At 43.3% G+C, this 15,051-nt stretch overlaps 1 protein-coding gene across 5 annotated transcripts in view; it reads right to left on the bottom strand.

Moving 5' to 3' along the window:
• VPS13A (vacuolar protein sorting 13 homolog A) overlaps positions 1 to 15,051 on the bottom strand; it is a 2,994,934-nt gene that overhangs the window by 1,778,686 nt on the left and 1,201,197 nt on the right. For all 5 annotated transcript variants that reach the window (XR_011280366.1, XR_011280367.1, XM_069625905.1 and 2 more), the window contains one exon: positions 4,268 to 4,415. Coding sequence is in view for 3 of the 5 variants with exons in the window: in XM_069625905.1 (XP_069482006.1) it covers positions 4,268 to 4,415 (148 nt within the window). In the remaining 2 variants the exon portion in view is untranslated. The remainder of the gene's footprint in view (positions 1 to 4,267; positions 4,416 to 15,051) is intronic.

Genomic DNA, 15,051 nt, shown 5'->3' on the forward strand with positions numbered 1-15,051 from the left:
GTGATTGCTGCTCCCTATTCCAAATTATATGTTTAATTTGAATTTTAAATAAATAAATAATTACCTTTACCAACCAGCCTGATTCCTTTTCCATTGTGACCTGGGGTATTTTGAGAAGGGGTGTGATATGATTGGTATAGCACACAGAATATTGCACCTATAGACATAAAATAAGCATTTCAGCTGTGTGCTGCATACTAGGCTGAGACCAGAGTGTATCGCCTGATTGAAATACTTAACACCATACAGGCAAATCCCCCTCCACACCCCCACCAAAGTGTGGTGTGGGATGTCTCCTTCACAGGGGCTTTGTGCCTGGTGCAGAAGAGGGCAATGTTGAAGTGCAGGTGGGTCCTCTTTGAGCTCCACAGCACCTACCACTGGGAGGGTGGAGTGGCTTGTGCTTGCCAACTATCAAGGTGGTTGCAGGAGGAAAAAGGGCAAAATGCCCTGCCCATCCCAGCGAAAGCTGAGGGATGTTGGACTGCTAGTGGCAGGAAATTAGCTGCAGCCTTTGAGGACTGAAACTCTGGAGGGAGTCATCAGTCTTCCCGATGAAGAGGGTGTGCCATGTCAAATGGCATATCCAGTAGCTTTATCTGCATATCCTGGGAGGTTCTCATGCAGGAATTTCTCTCTCTAGGAAACGCTCTATCATATGCTCTTAATGTGCCCGAAACTAGTCCTGAAAATAATTGAATACTTGAAATGCTCCATGGTAAATCAATGCCATTGAAAATAAGAACGATTGCTTTCCTAAGGAACGTTTGTGAGCTGGAATAGCATGTGGCAATTTGGGGTATGATAGGAATTTCATGTGTAGTAAATTCGTCCTAATTCATCGAGTATTTTGTTTACATTGATCTTCTTTATGAAATGTGCAGAAATCTGTGTTTGAATGTAACATGAGATTTATTAATTATCCTAGATTATTTGAGTTGTTTTTCTTCTAAATTTAATTACATATTGCTGTTTTTATATGATGTACAAATCAAAAGCAATATGATATATTGTTAATTTTTAATTTTGTAATTTGTTCTTGTTTTTTTAAGTTTTTTGTCAAGGTTTATACAAACCAAAACAAAAAAATGAAGAAAAATACATTTAAAAAAAAGAAAACGTCTCTGCATTACAGTTCCAGTGGCCATCGGCCGCACCAGGCAGTCGCTGTGTGAAGGCTCAACTGCAACATCTGAGACGTCTCTTCTTTGACATTCTGAAGCAGGGCACAGAAGCCATCTTTGATATCCCAAGCCTGCAGCCCATCAACGGCTCCGGATACCACTGACCAAAGGCCAAAAGAGAATTTGGCCAAAGCACAGGCATTGTCCACCATCCTCAGGGCAAGACTGGTGAGGCAAAAACCTTCTTCCTCCATGCATCCAGCCTCTTGCTCTACCTATTGTTGGGCAAATAAGGAAAATGGGTGTTTTGAGGTTTGCAGTTGCGGCCTGGATCACTAAGCTCCCTGGGGAGGCAAACGTGGGAAGGAAAGCCAAATCATAAGGTGATGGACTGGGTTTACTGGCCCAGTCTCGGGCAACTACAGGAAAAGAGCCTGTTTTTCCCCAGCTGTAAAACACTGTGGCCTCTAACACCAGATAGAAAGGCTGTAAAGTCTCCTTCTGTGGAACTCCATCCAGGAAGTCCACTAGTTCAAATTGAAATTTTAGTCTGTAGAGGCCCGACTGGTCCAATGTTCCCACCACCTTCCCTATCAGCTTCTGAAAAGAAGCATGTAACTTGCCGGGAGTGGGGGCGTCAGCAGGATATCCAGCTCTGGGAGGTGTCAAAGATAATGGCTTCCTGCAAGTGCAAGGTTAGCTCCAACAGATACTACCCTCAACATAAAATTGCTCTGGGAAATCCATTACATACGTAGGACCCAGGGGTTCCAGCACAGAAGGCACAGGGTCATCCTTGTCGACAACGTCTGCCTTCTTTGACATATATGCGCTAATAAGGAGTGGAGTGTAGTGTATTCCCGAGGAGTTTAGGTTTGGCCTGAGCCAGGGCAGGCGACTCGACGCCAGAGTATAGGCAGTCCGGCGCAGCATCAGATCAAAATACAAAGGAGCCAGGGTGAAATCCGTAGGTGTTTGGTCTCTGATCTTTAAGGAGTCCCTGCCTGCCTATTCAAGCATGGTGGGTCCGGAGGGCGTCGCCGCCATCAAGACCTGAGAGGTTGGAGTATCTTCCACATAAATGCCTCTCATTCGTACAGTATGGAGGATTGGGAGGGAAACGATACCTGCGGATCAGTCTCCTCCTAGGAAGCAGTGACTCCTCTTTCACAAAGATGATTTGCACCTAGAAGAATTTCTGAGAGTAGAGATCTCTTACAGTGCATCTTTTTGCCCTTCTGGGTCTGAGATGAGTTCTCTTCTGTCTTTTGCTCCGCTCCAATGGATCTCAAACAAGTTCCCTCATCCCTTTTTCCATCCTTGTGGTAAAAATTTCATGACACACACAGAGTGCCTTCGAATGCATGGACTGACACAACCCACACCCTTGTGGTTTGTGTTCCTCCCCCAAAAATTACAAACATATCTGGTGGGGTTAGGAGACAGACATCTGTCATCCGAAATCTGTGCAGGGCTTAAAGCCAAAGGGCTTCACGTGCTTTGATATGACGCAGACGTTTTTTAATAGCAGTGCTCCTGTAGCAAACAGTCTGTGAAAAAAAGGAGCTGAAGTCAAGTGGTGCAGCACCTCGATATATACTGACCCAAATTCATACCTGATGAGTGGTGTGAAGAAGCATCAATAGGCGCCAACACAAAGCCAAGCGCTGCACCCTAGTGGCATAAAAATATCAGAAAATGAACTGCTTTGCAGATAAAATATCATACATGAGGAATTTGTGGGAGAGAGGAATCCATTAGAATGTGCATTAGCAGTTAATTGGGATTGCTGTTAGTGGACATCAGCTATTACCAAAGTCTCACAAAGTTTTTCAGTGGCTCTCATGGGCCTATGCATTTTGCTTGTGTCCTTCACTGTTGTTCCCTTCCACATAGAAGTACATCGATGAAATGGCAACATTGAGCAAAACATAAATGATGTACAAATTGCAAATTTAACTGAGTGACATACGCTATTCTCAGACTTTCGGTCTTCTAGGTATGAGAAAACATAAGATGACCGCCAACTAGCTTTTTAAAGCGAGAGGGGAAGCATATCAGGACTTTGCATGTGAACACAAAATCAATGAAAGGGTGGCCAAGGGCCATGGTCGGTTAGACAGCTCAATGAGTTCAGCACTTGTTGCTGTGATTGGAGTGCAATTTGTAGATAACTGATTTGAAACCTGCTATGGCAGTCTTGCCTCCTTCCAAGGATGATATATTATGTGTCATAAAAGGGGTACCTTTATCACCTGCTTTTTGCACTAAGAAATGTCAAAAAACTGTGGTAGCAAGACCTACTAGAACTATATAGAATATATGTTATTATTCAGCTATATGGTCTCTCCTTTTTTTCAAAGGAAAAAACATCCCTCCACTCAAGCCTAAGAATTCTACAAGAAGTCAACCATTTTTAGCTTGGATGACCATCTTTACAGCAAGTATAGTTTCACCTTCCTTTATTTTTCTCGGCAATGATTAAATGCTTGGGTATACCTGTATGGTGAAGGCATTCGTGCTGCAGTTTGAGGATGATAATGGGACAGCTGGGAGGGGTACTGTGTGATCTGCATGTATATATTTAAGTGGTTACTGACAAGTTGCTGGTTATATATTTTGGTCTTATTTTGTCTCCACTGTGTTTAAATACGACCACTGTATTACTAAGATTGTTAGAAAACAATATAAAAAGATTTAAACAAAAAATTATGAAATGCTTGGGAGTAAAACCCCAGGTTTTTGAAGTGATTGTCACTTGTCCTAGCAACTTGTGGAAAGTAAAATTGTTACCAACCTCTGATGGAAGAGCAGATGTGGAATATTAGGCCAATGAATTGACAGGAGTACAGCTATTGTCAAAGGAACAGTATCGAAGAATTGACTTTTGGAAGATATGGAAGATGCGATTGGTCCAAACAGAAGCAGATCTGATGGTCTATTCACACAGACCATCACGCTACAAGGCAGATAAGATTAAACTTACAGTGAAAAGCTTTGGTATTGACTCAAGCATAGATGGATATTATAAAATAAAGAGCTATGGTCAAAGACACCAACAAAGATTTTTGTTTGTAAAAATCATATACATTGGCATTAAAATTCAACAACAAAAAAATAATACATATACTCTAGCCTCTTACATTCATCGGTTTCAGTCGTCCGCTTATCTTAATATCAGGAATTTCACTATACCAGGCTGCAGCTAAATTGCGTTCCACGGTCACTTCCAAATTTAGAGGCTGCAGTATCTCAATTTCGTTCTGAAATGACCCTTTGTCAAAAGTCGTCCTGTAATTAGAAACATCATTTTGTACCTTAGTTTCCAATCATTTCAGTTTTGGTTTCGTCATCAGCAATATTGTGGTACATTTGAACAGTAAAAGAATAGCGCAAGTAATGTGTTGTGGCAACATATTCACTTTCAGACCCAGATACCAACAAAAGACATCCTCAGTAGGAATTGGCATATTTACACTTCAGCTATCCTAACAGCAGAAGTATACAGTCTTCTGAAACTGGATAAAACCTACCACTTTCACAGTACACAGAACTAAATTCAAGTTATTAGGCAGTTAATATAGAAATATAAAATGTCTGCAAATAAGCTGCTGCAACCTTCTTCAGGTGGGGAAAAGGCTGTGTAAACATTGTTTTACACACACAGTAATATGTCCAAAAAAATGGACTCTCTTGTTTACAATACAGTTCCGTTCAAAGAAAGAGTGGGGTAATTGTGGTGCTACTAGTGGGAGTGCGAGATCGCCCTTAGAAGCAAAGAGTGTCTGTAACTGTAGCTAAGAGTGACGCTCTGACAGAATGGTAGTCCAAACCAGAGGGACTCAAGTTGGCTAGGGCAGGGGAAGCTTTTAGGTATATGGCAACATACTTGACATTAGCATAAAGTGTACAGCACGTATTGAACATCAACCTTAAAAGAAAATTGCATTTACGTTTGGTAATGTTTTTTCTGGTGCACAGAATGGGTCTCTTACGAGTTTGGCAGTAATTCCTATTTATTTGCATGGAATTACAAACAAACTAGTTTATCAATACCACCTCTCGGTACTGTGTATTATGAGGGGTGGTAAGGCTGTGTTAATTCCAATTTTTGGAGTCCCTAGGACTCCATCGGGATTTACTTGGATTTACCATGGGCTGTAAATTCACAGCGATAAACTACCCAACCTTTGGAGGTGAAGTGGAGTATTTACTTCCAGCATAAATCCTCCACTTCATCTCCAAAGATGGAGTTCAGCTGTGCAGTAAAGAAATGTGCAATTATGTTACACTAGCAGTACCACACGACATTGCCCGGGTATGCAAGGGGAGACTGCTATAGCCTTGTGTATGTTTTATTGTGTCACTGCTTCCTATTTAAAAAAAAAAAAAAAAAATCGCAAAATCGCTAACCTCCCAAAATCACACATATAGTGATATCACAGGGCTGGACCCGGCTCCACCCCTGTGCAGAGCGAATGGGTGGGGTTGGTAAAACGTCACTATTGCCAGTACACCCCAGACTGGTATCCCGACCTAGGGCCACAATTTCAGCCCACCAACTGTTACGGGGCTGGAGCCAACCCCGAACATACAACACTTTCACAAATATCTATAAAAATTCTTGGAAATTGAGGAACCCCAGATTTTATGTTAATCTAAGCACATTGGACCAAAGTACATACTACAAATCACAGCCTGATTAACTATCCTTATTGAATTATCATAAGTGCAAGCAAGACATGCATACAATACTTGTACTGCATCTCATTTAACATCTCTATTTCTTGACAAAAATACGACATCTAAAAGACTCACAATTTACAAGAACTATACTTTAGAGAAAATGTTACATACAAATCACATTTACAAAAATTAGAATGTTTTTTAAAAAAAGGGGTGGGCGCACATCTGCTACCCGTTATATAGTGTTAAGACCTGATCCAGTGGGCCAGAGCGAGTCTTAAGGCTATTAGGACCCCGGGTTTCCAATCCGGAATCTCAGGAAGTTAAGACAAATGGATTTTCATTCAACGAATGGGACGCACGCATCCTCACATTCACTGAATGAAAATACTGGCACAAGATGGCCGCCATGGATCTGGAAGGCGGGGGAGCCATACAGAGCCCCTCTTCCATGTCCATGGCAGCCACGGAGCGGCAGCAGAAACACGGCGGTGGCAGAGGGGCTCCCGCTGCGGAAGAAAATAGGTAAGTGGGGCAGGGTGTAGAGAGAACATTAAATTGAGGGGGAGGGGTAGATGGCACTGTGCGGCGGGGGAAACAGCCTTCAGGTACAATTCCGCAAATTGTAAGAACCTTAACATTGAACCAACTCATTGAGGGGGACATATCCTTGATTGGATTATTGTCAGAAACATCAGTCTGGATATTACCCGTACAGAAGCATGTCCTTGGTCAGATCACTCTGTTATTATGTCGGATATCTCTTTGCCTCACATTTCTAATAGGCTGCATCCTAAACCACAAAGAACCACATCCTAAACGCTAGACAAATGCCTAAAGCAAATTATGGAGCTTACCCAGGCTTCAGAGTCTCACAAAGTGCTAGTGAATATTTACAACTCACAGGTTACTTATCTTCTGGACGAGAATGCCCCCTTCAAATTGAAAACTGTGAGGGATAATCCAGGCAAACAACTTTGATTCACACCTATGCTGTCCCAAACTAAATATGAAAAGAGACGATTAGAAAAGGCTTGGAAAAAACCCTACAAGTGAGAAGAAAGATGCTTGGAAAAATATTAATCTCATTTACAATCGTCAAGTTTGTGATTCTAAAAAAGACTTCCTTAATAAAGAAATTGAGACAGCTAACAATCAATCTAAGAAGCTATTTGAAATCTATCGCTGTCCAGAGAAACAGATAGTTCAATCTTAGCAATGTGTCCCTTGTAATGAAGATTGTAGCAAAGTCCAACAAGCATTTGCAAACAAAATCTCACTGGCATGCTTCAAGATTACTGCCTCATTAAAGTCGCACCCCCTCATCCCTTGTCCAACACAAGTTGTGAGTCACAATCCACACACAAATTCTTTTTTCTCTCCCACTTCCATAACGGACATCCTTAAGACCTTGAAATTAATGCAGCCGGCTTCTTGTGTGGGAGAAATGTTACCTTCAAAATGTAAAGTGAAAAATCCCAATATCTTTGCACCTTTGCACGTTTCGTCAACTCATTTAGATATGGCACTATGCCCGACAGCCTCAAGCACGTGGTTGTTTCACCCTTGCCGAAGAAACACGGCCTAGACCTTAGTAATCCTAGCAATTTGCAGCATATAACTAACACTATTTTTGCTAAAAGTGCTCGATTAAATTGCCACCAACCAGCTCTAAAGCCACCTGCAAACAAAGAACATTCTACACCCATATCAATCAGGTTTTCGGGTTGCCCATTGGGCAGAGACAGCCCTGGTGGACCTCCAGACTAAGATGTTGAGTATCGTAGAGAAGGGCAAGGCAGATCTACTGATACTCTTGGATCTGTCAGCCGTATTTGATTTGTTAGATCGCTCATGCCTCCTGAGTCGGCTGAGTGTCCAAGGCCACTGCTCCGAGAGTGACATTAATTGGATATCTTCCTTCCTTGGTAACAGGATCTCACAAGTGTGTTGGGGAAATGCTTTTTCAGGGTTTGAATTTATCAAGGAGGGGGTTCCCACAGGGGCTTGTCTGTCCCCAGTGTTGTTTAATCTATTTATAAGGCCTCTGTGTGATCTGCTGACAACACAGAACATATATTTCTCTAACTATGCAGATCTGATATGATATGGCATTTATAACGCGCCTATGCACAAGTGTTTCAATGACACTCAGCTGATTCTTGAGCTGAGTGGAAATTATGAAAATGATCTAGCATGGCTAAAATACACATACGGCATTACCAACAACCAGATGAACTTAAATTCCATGTGCCTTAACCCCTCCAAAACCAAACAGTTGATATTTGGCTCTACGCAGGCCAGAAGTAAGCTTTCTGTAGAGTACTCTTGCAAGATCATTGACAATAGCGCCATACCCATTCGAAACAAAGTGAAAACTCTGTTCAAAGTACTGAGACATGCGAAATCTTTTTTTGTCTCAAATAAATCGGGCCACCTTGGCTAGGCCAGTTATACTTCCGCATCTAGATTACTGCAACGCTTTATTGCAACAGGCCTTCTCCCACCGCATCAATTTGTTGCAGATTGCACAAAACTATGCAGTTAGTTGTATTTATCTAAAAGGGACCACGTATCCAGTGCTCGAAAGGAGATGTATTGGCTTTCTGTCCCAGCAAGGATAACTTTCAAAGCTATCATCTTGACTCATGAATGTGTCTTCGGCAACACCGATAAATATCTGAAGGAACATCTCACACCATATACTCTGTCGAGGCTGCTCCGGTCCCGCTCTCATGAGTTGCAAATGGTTCCTAGAGCGAAATAGAGCAGGGGTTTGGGAAGATCCTTCCCTGCTCCATCGCCACAACTTTGGAATGCTATCCCACTTGTGCTATGGCAAGAATCCAATCTGTGGCTTTACAGAAAACCTTTGAAAACCTACCTTTTTTCTTAAACTTCTTGTTCTCTCCGAGCTGCTCACAGTGTTATCCTGTTTCTGGAATGTTCCCTGTGTTTGTGGGGCACCCTGATGGCCACAGGCTTTTGGCACTTTATAAATAAATAAAATATACAATATAAATGGTGCCCAGGCTTAGATTTCAGTTTCAGGCTGCGATTCAAGGAACCAGATTAGCTGCTTCCACCGCTCTGAGTACTAATAAACATTATTGCAAAGAATTCACAACTCTCCAGTACTCAGATTTAAAAAATACATAACAATATTCCATTTCTTTTCACAGTGGATTTGTTCTTTACATGCTATACTGGTGCTTATTTTATTGTAAACAAATCTAGCCCCAACACGTTTCTGTCCATACCACAACAATGCTGGACACTCTTCTGGAGTAAATTGTACATGTCCTGACTGCCAAAGGATAGAATTTATATATCACAATAGGATGATTGTTTTAGGGTGCACTTTACTATTGTGTAAGAGCCGTGTCCATACACTTGCATCTGTAGAGCAGACAAAAGCCACCAAATTACTAACTAATTTAAAAATGCTCTACTGTCATTTAATTCCAACTGTACTATATTAATAATACATTGAAAGTCAAAATCTTATTTTCATAGCATTCCCAGTGCAGCACTTAGTTTCTCTCTTTTCCTTAACAAACCATACAGGACAGAGGAAGGGTCACAATGTGCCTTAAGAGTTAGCCACGATCTTAGATGCACTTCACTAAAAAAAGATTGCAATAAATATCTTTCACTTTATGATCACTTGTGTTCTCTCACTTTGGTAATTCCATAATGGTGACATAGTAAAATAAACATCTGAAAAAAGAATAATCTGTTTACCCAAGTTGCTTATAGACCTAACTCACTTACATTAGAAACAAATGTGGCCCATAATCACTGTAATCATCATCCCATTTCTTAATTATTCATTTGGATAAAAGCCAAATTTTTTCTACTTTCTTAATCAAAAAACCATAGTGCATAAAATGTGATCGTACAGTTAGATATTCATTCTCTAAATATTAGGGCTACATTTACATTCACAAAAACTCATTTTTGCATGCTGTAATTGAATGGCAAATAAAGGCATGCATATCCCTAGCTTCCCATATTTCATAATTTCGTCTGCATGGCATGTCACAAACCAAATTGTCCAGGAAACCAGCCAACATTTCTCACATTACGCATGTCTTATTTAAAATTACTAATACCCTTTAAGCTAAATTGTATTGAGTATTCAAATTGCACAACGCCTTTATATTGCTTGACGTAATCATGCAGCAATGCACCTCCATGCTTATAATTCACCACTACAACTACCATGGGATAATAATTGATAATATCAGAGGGAAAAATATATTTAGAAAATGTACCTCACTTGGAGTTACATTAATCACCTATGACGCTTGTTAACAGAAAAAAAACGACTTCCACATCTGGATACGGACATCCTCCTGTTCTCCCACACCGGAGCCACTTACAGTAATCAGAACTCTATTTATATTATCTGATAATCTCTTTACGTAAAGGGTTGCGAAAATGTAATACCCAATTCCTCAATATTCATTACAATAATCTAAATAATCCAAACCCAAGTGGACTATGTAGATTATTGTAATTTATTACATAAATCATGTATTTATTTATTTCGACAAAAAAGGGGCTTTGGGGGCAGGGGAGAAACAGTAAATGGTCCTACTACGCCTTGTGACATTCACACCATGCAAGTGACAATACGTGGAGGGCTGAGGGTGCAGAAAGGGGGGTAAGGGTGGGGTAAGGGACAATTGCAGGAGGCGTGGGGGCCCCAGGGGCAGGGCAACTGCTGAGGGGATCCCAAGAGGGCGAGTACCAGAGGAAACTGGGGGTAGGTGTCAACTAGTACGAGGACACAGGGACCCGATTTAGACTAGTCAGAGCCGGGTGCCCGAGGGCAAGTGCTGTATAAGGGTTGCTGGGGGAAAACTGGAAGAGGAGGACATATCTTTTCTTTTGCTTCCACAGTTAGAAGCTTAGCCGATAGTACAAGGAGTAATGTGCTGTCGTTTCCGTGCTGTGAATCTGTTTAGAGTTCATTAGTCGCTTCCCATTAGCCGCTTCAATGCGAGTCTAAGTGCTGTCTCCACCACGTCCGTCAGGCGTACGCCTCAGAAGAATGTGGGTGTTGTCTGGGCTAACCAGTCACATCTGTATGGTGACTGGTTAGCCCAGACAACACCCAGCAAAAGAAAATATATGATATCCAGCTAAGATATATTAAGCAGGGTTCTCTCGAACAGTGTTTGTTTAAAGTGAATCCTAATTATCACATTTGTAACAACGCCCTGAGGACGGCCCAGAGAGGGCTGAAACACGTGTTGGCGTCTAGTGTTTGTGAATAAACCCTTATAACCACAAATGGAGACTATATCTATATATTTGTGACCAGTAGATTTTGTGGGCATATGGATCTCTTTCAAAAACACCTTCAACACTAACGTGTGGGGGAGCGCAACTTGTGAGACATCTCCTAACACTAATACATATGCTTTGGAAGGGATACCGAGAAAACTACCCTTCTATGTCTCACTATTGCAGCAAACCCTTTAGACTGACCCAGTTTCACACTGTTAAAATTGTGCGCAACAATCCATACCAGGGACTTTTTCTCTGACTCTTTACTACTCTAGAGACCTCATCAGGTGCAATGAGAGAGAAGGAGGAGATAATGGGGGAGGGGGAGAATGTTGGGGGGAATCTTGCATTTACTACTGGCATCATGACTAATCATATAATCATATTTAGGGTAAAAATACCCAACACCATGCTTCCAAATCGGTCTACCATCCCTATGAGTTTGACAATTCTATTGTCATTCAAACCCTACTTATGACAGTTGGTCAAAAAGATTAACTCTTGATATCTTCTCAACAAACAATTTAGCATTGAACCACATGTCCTTCCCGGGGTTAGGCAGAATACAGTTTAAAATTGCTACAAGTGGCATTCCCAATGTAAACAGACTGTGTGAATAAAGAAACTGAGGTCATGTGGGCTCCATATATACAAACCCCAACGTCATGTCCGGTGTGTGGATTGTAATGGCACTGACTCAGAGCTGCACTGCGCCCCCTGGTGGCAATCACATTTACGAAGACAGCATACCGGAGACAGAACATCCTCGGTGAGGGCAATTATCTTTCTATGGATTCTTCTCCCGCAGATTGCTCATCTGATAGATATCCTCATCCAGCTCAGCTGCTCGGAAACTTTTTCGGCAGGGGGTGTAATTGACCTCGACTCGGTCGTCGATCTGTCTTGCTCGGTGCCTGATCGCCAGCTCCCGACGTGACATCAGGTGTCGTATAAATACCACACCACTACGCCACATGCTTCAGTTCCACCTTTTTCCCCCCATACTTGAACGCTGCAGACAAAAACAACGGATGGGAAGGCTATCCAACCTATGAAAAACTTACTGAGACCTCACAGAATAGAGATGTAAAAAAACAATGGCTTAGCAAGATTGAAGCAGTCACCTTAGAGCCATTGGACAGCGGTGTAGAGCCACAAGAACTTTATGAGCGGGGATGGATGGGAGAGTCGATGAGGAATCTGCGGGAGAAGAATCCATAGTAAGATTGTTACGGTTAGTCATTTCTCCTTCAAAGGATTGCTTTTCTTCTGCAGATTCCTCATCTGAAAGACTTCCAAAGCAGTAGATGAAGGAGGCGGGCAGAAACTTAGACGCACATTTTTTGCAGCACTGCCCTGCCAAAACGTACATCAGCTATATGAGCCACATCTAGACTATAGTGTTTAGCGAAGGTATGAAGGGATGACCATGTCGCTTTGCAAAAAAGATCCCAAACAGGGACACCCCTCTGTAATTCTGTTGATGCTGTGACTCCCCTTGTCGAATGAGCCCTGATGCCTGCCGGGTATTCCTTCCCAGCGGACTGGTAGCATTCCGCTATACAGAAAATCATCTAGCGGGATAAAGTTTGCTTAGTTATGGGCAGGCCCTTACGGGCTAAGGAAAACACCACAAAGAGCTATCAGTACTTCTGAATTCAGCCGTCCTAGAAACATAAAAACGTAGTGCCCTTTTTGGGGTCTGGGCGATGTAAGACCCGAAGGTCGATGGATTGCGATAGGTGGGACTCAGACAACTTTGGGGAGGGAACCAGGCCTTACCTTGAGTGAGACATTCTCCTGGAAAAAAGAAAGGAAGGGTGGCTTACAGCATAAAGCTTGCAGCTCACTCACCTGCCTTGCGGAAGTAATAGCCACCTAAAAGGCTGTTTTCAATGAGAGAAGTCTTAAAGGACAGGTATGCATAGGCTCAAAAGGAGCCGCCATCAGAAATGTCAGTACCAGATTAAGGTCCCAATCCGGGACAACAAAGTGAGTTGGCGCAAACATATTTACAAGTCCTTTTAGGAATTGTGCCATTACCAGGATCGTAAGAAAAATGAACCTTGATCCGGGGATCTCTAACACAAACAAGGCCACCAAATATCCTTTGACCATGGCGGCCTGAAGGCCTGCTGATGTTAGTGACAGAAGGAACTCCATCACAGTAGTGGTGGGGCAATAGATGGGGTCAATCTCACGTTCCCTGCACCACGCCTCAAATCTTGTCAATCTGCACGCGTACAAAGATCTTATAGATGGGCTGCGTGCAGCCAGCAACACCTCAAGCACTTCCTCAGAGAGGTCCCAGCCATCATACCTCATCCTCTCAAGAGCCACGCATATATGTCGGGTGGAGTATCCGACCTTCCAACTGGGTTAGAAGATCCGGCTGCCCAGGCAACCGGTGAGGTGGACAGATCCAAGAGGTCAGAGTACCACATTCCCCTCACCCAGTCTAGGAAGATCAAGATCATGGTTGCTCGAAATCTCTTCAACCTCCTGAGAACCCATGAATGAGGTTAATCGGAGGGAAAGCGTAATGGAGAGGGAATGTCCAATCCACCAGAAACACATCCCCCAGTGCACCATTTGCTGGGAATTCCCTCAAGCAAAATTGTCTGCACTTCCTGTTGGATTTGGTGCAAACAGATCCACTGCTGGGGTAACCCAGAGAGAGAAAACCTCCTCTAGGACTTCCTGGCATACTTCCCATTCGTGTGAGACTGCTCTGCCTGCTGACAGCATCCACCAAACTGTTCTCTGTGCCCGCTAGATGAACTGCTGAGTCCGAGATCCGGTTCTCCAGTAACCAGAAACAAAGCATCAATGCCTCTGTGCAGAGGGGACGGGAGTGCACATCACACTGTTTGTTAAGTGCATTGCCACTGTGTTGTCCGTCAGAATGAGGACATGCTTACCCTACAGAGACGGAACTAACGCCTTCAGAAGAAGCCTGATGGCTTGCAACTCCAGCCTGTTGATGTGCCATCTGGCTTCCGTTGCTGGCCAAACAACGCTCACCTGCAAATCCTCGCAATCAGCGCCCCAACCCTTCAAAGATGCATCCGTGATCACTCAGGTCTGAGGCCAAGGAGGCCAGAAGGGTTCCCCCGCCAGGAGACTGTTGCGGTCCACCAACAAGGACAGGCTGTTGATCACCGATGCAGACACCCTGAGGAGATCCGATAAAGTAGTCGACCATTTGTGTCCAGCTGATGAGTCTCTCTTCTGGAGGGAAGGAACCCAACCCAGGTGTCTAGGACTGTTCTGATGAACTGGAGCCTCTGGACTGGCGTCATTTGGGACTTCAAGTTCGGGGAGAAGCTCAGTCTGTGTAGCAGCAAGCATGTGTCCTCTAAATGGGACAAGACCTGCACCGCAGACTTCCCTCGGATCAGCCAGTCGTCCAGATATGGAAATACGTGGACCCCGCAACTTTTGAGGTGAGCCGCAAATACTGCCATGAGCTTGGTGAAGTGAAAACCCTTGTGGCAGAGAGGTTAGATTTGTAGGGAAATACCTTGAACTGATAGTGCATGTCTCCTATGGTGAACCTTAGGATCGACACATGGAAATAAGCATCCTGTAGTCTATAGACACCAGTCACCATCCTGAATTTGTCTTTCCTCAGGAACTTGTTCAAGGCCCTGAGGTCCAGAATGGGATAGAGTCCTCCTCCCTTCTTGGTCTTGGGTACCAGGAAATACTGGGAAATACCAACCCTTTCCTCTCTGGTCGGGAGATACCTCTTCCACGGCACCCTTCAACAACGGGGTGCTCAGGTCTTCCTGGAGCTCCTGTCCCTTTGAATTGGAGGCAGCAGGGGTCCGTAGAGAGGTTTTCTTAGAAATGACAGACAATAACCTCACTGAATGAGCTGAAGAGCCCAGGCATCGGAAGTAATTTCCTGCTACTGGAGCAAATGCTCCGGCAACCGTCC

Source organism: Ambystoma mexicanum, chromosome 6p, assembly GCF_040938575.1.
Source record: "Ambystoma mexicanum isolate Mex_15411 chromosome 6p, UKY_AmexF1_1, whole genome shotgun sequence".
Lineage (NCBI taxonomy): Eukaryota > Metazoa > Chordata > Amphibia > Caudata > Ambystomatidae > Ambystoma > Ambystoma mexicanum.